We start from the raw sequence: 7575 nt of genomic DNA on the forward strand, positions 1-7575 counted from the left end.
TGTGTAGAAGTTTTAGTTAAATAAAGATGGAGAGATGGCTTCACGAAAGAACAGCGCTGTGTACTAACAAATACAGCACAAAGCTCAGTGGCACCTTTTTGGGGACATATATTTATTAGATTTAATTCGCTCATAGTTTTGTTACTTCCTTTTTATATTACTCCTACCCAAATTAATATTTTTTCTTTCTTTTTAAATTCATTTACAACAACATTAAAATCATCTAACTAAAAATCATCTTCAGTACCTTCGCTTATATCTTGTCCGAATTCAGCGCCAATAACACCCAGCAGTACTACAGCCGTGGTCTGCTTACGTTTCAGTTCCGCTAAAGAGGACGGTTTACGAACTATTTCTTCCTCCTCCTCTTCAAATTCTTCTTCTTGCTGTAAAGACAGTACATATTGCATGCAACTATCTACTTACATATTTTTACTTCTAGTTTTATTGAAATCAAACAAATAATCAAACGAATCAGTGCCATATTTCATGCCATAGCTAAATGCGTGTTTTCTTTCCGATTCTTGTCTGGCAAATATACATTCTGAATTGGTAATTGCTTCAGATTAAGTATAATTCAATTTTCAAAGACCAATTAATTATATTTTGCGAAATGACCATTTAAGTGGTTTGAGGATAGAAGTAATTTTAGGTTTAGATTTTTTTGAAAAATTGTTAGTTAGTAATATTAGGTTTCTTGATCTCATAAACTTATCAGATCCCGTAAACATATAAGGACAGATATATCAGCTTTATTTTCTAGCACTATTTTGTACTCAAATAATGTCTATCAAAAATTTGAGAATTCAGGTAAGTTAGTATTGATTTGTCTACTATATCTCACATCTCTAACGACCTTCTCAGCGGGTTCCTTCTGCGCGGCGTGCGGGTTGATACTCTCGGTGTGAGTGTACAGCGGCAGGTATTGTGCCCAGTTGTCTACTAGCGCCTTGCGACCTTTCGGTCCCAATCTGGAAAGACAGACACACAAAAGATTGTAAATAAATACATCATGCCCAAACCCCACTCATTTTCCCAGGTGTTTATAAAATAAGCAATAAAATTATAATAGTAGGTTAGACGGGAACCCACCCAGTGTGTGAATGTGGAAAGAATGAAAGAAAGAAATTAGTATGTAGAATGAAAGTGCGAGAAGAATAAATGCGAGAACTGGTATGGATGAGCAGTTTAAGCGACCCCATGTCGGAGGTATAAAAAAAAATCTGGAAAGACATTGTGCATATTTGATTCCACTAGTCTATTTCTCATTTACACCTTTTTAAATAATTTTGAATGGATATAACTCTGAAGACCTAATAAAAACGGCTACTTGCCTTTTGAAGATATAACCTTTGAAGTAATGTTTTTTTGTTTAAAAATTATTTGCCAGTAAAGAAAAACATTGTGACGATTGAAATGACCGAAACTTCCAAAGCAACCAGAATGACTGGAAATGAGTAGTAGACCAAATCAGGTTCATATTATTCTACTTATTAGCAATAAAAAAGCAGAACAAAAATTATTTGAATAAAAAATTAATTACATTAAATAGTCGCTACAGATGACGCAGTGATCAAAAATAATTAAATTGGCACATAAAAAATACCAACTACATGTAATTACACATTTAGCTAAAACGAACAAAAATTAAGTAAAAGCTAAGGCAAAAACAAAAGACCATAACTTAAGCTAGGTTATAAAAGCTAAGGCTACAAAACTTCGAAAAAATTGTCAACGAAATCGTCATTACTAAATACTTGTCCTTGAGGAAGGGGTAATCTTTGCACAGCAGTAGGAGATTTAAAGGTATTAAAGTAAAGTATGAAATAAAGATTATCCTTATCAGTGACCTGCCAAGTTCAGCCAGTAGCAACGCTTGAGCCGCTTCACGTACTTCGAGGCAGTGATGCTGCCATCTACGCGCCAACATCTCCACTTGAGGACGCTTGAAGCTCTTTGCACCTGTATTTTAAAAATTGAACTCTCACTCTATTATCGTTTATTGATTTTATTACAATACAAAAAGTTCTAATTTTTTTCAATCTAAGCATAATATCTAGTATCTTATCTTTCTTCAGTATGTCTTTGACTAAATAAAAAGTGATGAAAATGTAACCACTGTAAGTATACGCATAGTGGCTGTGAGTGTCACAAGATAAAAGTTTCTTGATATTTTAATTTTTAAGAACAATTAATATTTTGCTGTGTGGTTACGGCATTAAGAATACAGCCACCCCCTCTCTTCCTGTAGGTGTCGTAAGAGGCGACTAAGGGATAACACAGTTCCACTACCACCTTAGAACCTAAAAAGCCGACCGATGGCGGGATAATCGTCCAACTGCTGGCTATGAAATACACAGGCCGAAGACGGGCAGCAGCGTCTTCGGTACGACAAAGCCAGCCCTGCGGTTACCAACCCGCCTGCCCAGCGTGGTGACTATTGGCAAAACACATGAGTTCACTCCATTTTTTGGCGCGAACTTGTGGAGGCCTATGTCCAGCAGTGGACTGTAATAGGCTGAAATAATGAATATGTAATTGAATATTGATAACTTTTTTACCCTAATTTTACACACTCTTTTCCAAAAAACTAAGCATGCCTGCATTCATATATTTTACTATTCATTCGGTCTAATTTAGTCATTAAAAAACATAATTTTATTTTCTTACCAGCAGCGACCACCTTGTCCGGTAACAAGACGCAATGCAAAGTAGCCAGTAGCGACCAGCCTTGCTTGATATGCGCCTGCTGCGCCGCTAATTGCTCTTCCCGCTCTTCATCACCGGCCCATGACGATGTACGGGTTGTCGGTCTGTTTGTTACATTTGCTACTTTAATAACTATCTTTATGCCAAAGACAAGTTTTAAGCTATGAGGTTTATATGAGAATAATGTGTTCTAGTAACGTATTTTTTTCCCGGATACGCACTTTAAAATAATTTCCCATCAGGGTTTTATTCAGTAGTGACTAAACAAATCTATTGATAAAGACTTGTATAATAATAAAGGTATTAATTCATTTTAATAGCATAATGGATAAGTACGCCATTACATAGTCACTGGCTACGCTCAAACACAATATAGAAAGAAATAAAGATAAAAGGACCTAGAATCAAACCTTCTAGTACACCAACATAAAATAGAGGTTAACAATTTTTTTGGTTCAAGGCACAATCATTGCATGAAATTTAACGTTAGCCAAGATAGAAAATCTGACATCTAAAAATATATTTAAAGTTCAACATAATCAAAAGCCTTACAAAGATCAAATTCACAATTATACAAAACTTTTCATACCTATGTAATCTCCTAGCGACTTCTTGCTCAGGCACGAAGCTGGCGTTGCTCATAGACATGAGGGTGTTGGCCAGCGCGACGATGGAGAGAAGGTGGTTTGTCGTTAGTGTGGTACTGAGTTCCCAGTGCAACTTGGAGGTGAACAATCTGAAATAATTTGAATGATAATGAAAAAATTTGTGAATGATTCTTTCCGTTTGGTCAAAACTACTAAGGAATTAAGACAAATTATTCGTTAGATGGACATAATAATAGCTTTTCTTAATTTTTATCATTTCGGAAGAGGAATTTTAAAATAAAATAAATAAATATTTACAACATACGCTGTAAATATACGCATACCCATCTGTTCCTAAAGTAAGCAACTTAATGCTTGTGTTATAGGTAACAGCCGACTGGTATAACTAATTTTTTTTTCGATAAACATACATATAAATAATACATATATAAATAAATATATATATTACACCCAGACTCAGGGTGGGAATCGAACCCACAGCCCCCGGAGCAGAAAGCAGGGTCACTACAAACTGCGCCAACGGGCTAGTAAGTAGTAGTAGGGGGTTTAGGGTAGTACATGAAACGGTAATATATTGTAAACTAAGTTTTCTTGGTTTAGAGACAAATTTATAGAGACCTAGTTAATTTCTCCTGTCGCAACAGTTCGACTGGAAGATCGGAAGTCAAGAGTAATGGATCATCGGGCGCTGAAGCACACGCGTCCATCCAGCTACCTAGCCTGGTCGGAAGCTGAACTGCCATGTGGCCATGACGTGAGACCACGCCGAAGCATACTGGTACCTAAAACGTTGTTACAGTTAGGTTTATTTTTTACAAGCTTTCACCCGCGGTTTCGCTCGCATTGAATTTTTTTTAGTAAAAAGTATCCTATGTTACTTTTAATACCTCCAAGAATATGTGTACAAAGTTTCATGATGATCGTTTAAGTAGTTTTCGCGTGAAAGCGTAAGCGTATTAGTAGGGTTTTTAAAACAATTTAATAAAAATCACACTTTTTAGCTGATAGTGAGGCCAGAAACGAGTCACTTATGTTATACGTTATTCAATGTACTTATACTTTTTCAAGGAGGTTCATAAAAAAAAAATCATATGATAGCCATATTGCCAAAACAAAATGAACTATCTTCATTCAAACGCATTGAAAAGCATGAAACAAATCCCAATTTTACCCACTATTCACTACCCTCTGCCGTGTTGACAAATTTGAAATATTTCAACGTCATACAATTTACATAATAAAGATTAAAAAATCTTTTCGCTCTGACTTCTTAAAATATTCTCGCCATTTTTTAAGCCATTAGGATAATGTTTTAATTATTAATTTAGGATATATAAGCATTGCTAACAAACGATTCAAGCAGGACAAAGATTCATCCACCAAGGAGATATAATAGGCTTATAAAACTTTATATATATAAAGTTTAGCGGTAGTAAAAAATTGTATAAAAAAATCACAGATACCATCGGTCGTAGCAATCCAAGTTTAGACTCGCAGACCCTATCGAGATCTGGGTCCAACCCCCAGGCGTGGAGCAGCGATATGAGGATCTGGGCGATCTCCATCGTATGCGGAGCTTCGGCCAGCGACATGTCACGTGGCCTTTGACGTTTTGTTGGCGTGTCATCTGCGAAGAGAAAATAAATTCTAGTTAAGTTTGAGCTAAACTGTAATAAACATATCATTATCGATATAGAAACTGGGTTAAAATTTAAGTGTGTTTATTTCAATTTATTTAATAATAATAATAAATAATAGTACACTTTATTGTACACCAAAAACAGAAATAATGCATAGCAAAGAAAGAAAAATATTAAAAACATATTTATTAGGTACAAATGCCTTATCGCTAAAAAGCGATCTCTTCCAGGCAACCTTAGGGCAAAGGAAATGGTCTAGCGTTAGCATAGGTTTACAAGTTACAACAAATTTATAATAAATATTCAAATAATTAAACATATACATACATACAGACATAATACCTAATAATAATAATAATTTAAATGAGTGGAGGTTCTGTAATTGAAAAAAATGTTCAGAGTGACGGTTGATTTAGTTGCCGGTTTTAAGTCAAAAGACATTTCGTACATTTTATATCACTTGGTAGTTTTACAATTACGTATATAAAATAACTAGCTGACCCAGCAACCATTGTATTGCCATATATATTATTAACCCCCTTAATCCCCTCCACTTGTAACTTAGGGGTATGACAAATAGATGTTGATCGATTTTCAGACATATCAATTAAAATATTTAACGGCTGGACCGATTTATAATTTCATAAAAATCGTTCCAGCCGTTTCGGAGGAGTATGGTAACTAACATTGTGACACGAGAATTTTATATATTAGATATTATTTGCAATGCTTTAAAACTTACTTGAATAAATTGTTAAGAACATTAACACAAAGCTAAAATTTTAAATCAGTTTTATCATCGCCTCTCTTCCGTTCACACGCCCCGCTTCTAGTTGTAGTCGAAGCGTGTTATTTTATAGCCTATCCTTCCTCAATAAACAGCTAATGTATCGTAACATAATTTTGTCAAATAAGAATTCGACCAAGCAAAGGAGTATTATATTTAAACATAATAATTAAACGGATTTTGTCATGAGGTCGCTTAACGACTTTTGTCAAAAAAAAAAAAAAAAAAAACTTAAATAAGACATATAATTCCTTTTTCCAATATGGCTGTCACTTGTTACTTTAAAAAAAATATTGATGAAGCAATTGAACCAGCGAGGATGATTCTTATCATATAAGTATGTATCATATATAAAAAATTAGATACTAATATGGTCTCGAAAATTTTGATACAGGTTGTATTCTCGATTCCACTAACTAATTTTCTTCGTGTCTTTTACAGTACTAAATAGTTCATATGATATAAGCCAATTCATCTGTGATATACGACTCTAAATCCTAAACAAATTAATGAATCATACGGCCCAATATAAAGCCAAGGTTATTCAGCGACGCAAAAAAATTGATTCGCTTAAATTAAGATTGCGTTGGAGTGCATGATCATTGAGAGTGTAAATTTCAGGGGTAACGTTACTCCATTTTCTCTATTTTTCTTTTTTTACTTCGCTTGCCTTACGTAGTCGGAGAAGAGAAGGAAGATTGGCGGCAGTAAGTTCAGCATAGGATTTACTATTCTTTTGATAGTGGAATAAAAAGGATCTGGACAGCCAAGATTATATCATTAAGGCATAATGAAGACCTTTTTAAGATCGATACCTTTTTTACCAGCATTTTTATTCATTATGCTGAGTTTGCAGAAGTTCTTATATTTCTAGATATACGTGATCGAGCTTAATTTATTTTCACATCTTTTTCAGCTAAGCTAAGAACTTAATGCTTGTGTTATAGGTAACAGACGACTGATAAATCTACAAAAAATATCATACCGATGTATTATAAATATTTTTTGTACTCAGAATGGGAATCGTACTTAGAGCAGGAAGCTGAGTCATACAAACTGTACCAACGGGCTAGTCAACGATGAACGCTAATGACGTCAAAGTCCACGTTATTTGCGTACGTACAATATGCTAAACAATGGGAACCTACTTAAATATTAATATATGTACTACTGCTACAAAATCAATAAATTTAATAACACTTCCGCAACAGCAATCGAGTTCAACTTCTCATGATTACCGATTCAGAAATAGCTATGACCAAGGCGGCTGTGAGTTCACGATAATCGTCTATAACGCCGCTCACCTCGGGTGAGTAATGATTTGTTTTGACCCCTATTAAATGTAGCATTGATTATTTGTTTGTTCTAGATAAATATTTCAATTCTTCTATTCGTATTTTTACGTCATGTCCTGGAAGAGATCGCTCGTAAAAAGGGAGAGTGTGAGTGAGAAAAAATGAGATTTAAAAAAAAATCATTCATCAGGACACTCCTACATATATTTTCTTACTCAGGACTGAGGTCCCGAAAAGTGCTCGTTTACAGCAAGACCTTCTAAACTCTGTATACTTTTTAACAGAAACAGTTTTGTTTCACAATTTCTAAATCCAAATAAATATATACTATATATACTAAACCGTCGTGCCGCCTTCATTATTCCTTACCAGTACAAACAATAAAATTTAACGGTTATTTTTTTTTGCTTCATTATCAACTTACAATCAATAAAACACATAAATTTTAAGCATTTATTTGTTCAATGTAATTTTGTAAAAGTTTTGTCCAATGCAGTTTTTTATGTTGCAAAAGGTCATCTTTCATATTTATTTTT

The 7575-nt window shown here is 34.2% G+C and overlaps 1 protein-coding gene and 1 long non-coding RNA gene across 3 annotated transcripts; one reads left to right on the forward strand and one right to left on the reverse strand.

The window, feature by feature from the left end:
• Positions 1-204: 204 nt before the first annotated feature.
• LOC123668011 (WD repeat-containing protein 7-like) lies at positions 205-4071 on the reverse strand. The gene is made up of 6 exons (XM_045601829.1): positions 3936-4071; positions 3299-3445; positions 2671-2813; positions 1851-1962; positions 845-971; positions 205-386 (listed from the first exon to the last, which is right to left on the reverse strand). The coding sequence occupies exons 1-6, from the start codon at positions 4058-4060 to the stop codon at positions 228-230; spliced, it is 813 nt and encodes a 270-aa protein (XP_045457785.1). The 5' UTR covers positions 4061-4071; the 3' UTR covers positions 205-227.
• A 2771-nt stretch (positions 4072-6842) lies between these two features.
• LOC123668001 lies at positions 6843-7369 on the forward strand. Of its 2 annotated transcripts, none has more exons than XR_006745502.1 (2): positions 6843-6859; positions 7114-7369. It is a non-coding gene; the product is annotated as an uncharacterized LOC123668001 (long non-coding RNA). The 2 variants fall into 2 exon arrangements; XR_006745501.1 differs by lacking the exon at positions 6843-6859 and adding an exon at positions 6903-7013.
• The last annotated feature ends 206 nt before the right edge of the window (positions 7370-7575 follow it).

This window comes from Melitaea cinxia, chromosome 29 (genome assembly GCF_905220565.1).
Source record: "Melitaea cinxia chromosome 29, ilMelCinx1.1, whole genome shotgun sequence".
NCBI classification, from domain to species: Eukaryota; Metazoa; Arthropoda; class Insecta; order Lepidoptera; family Nymphalidae; genus Melitaea; species Melitaea cinxia.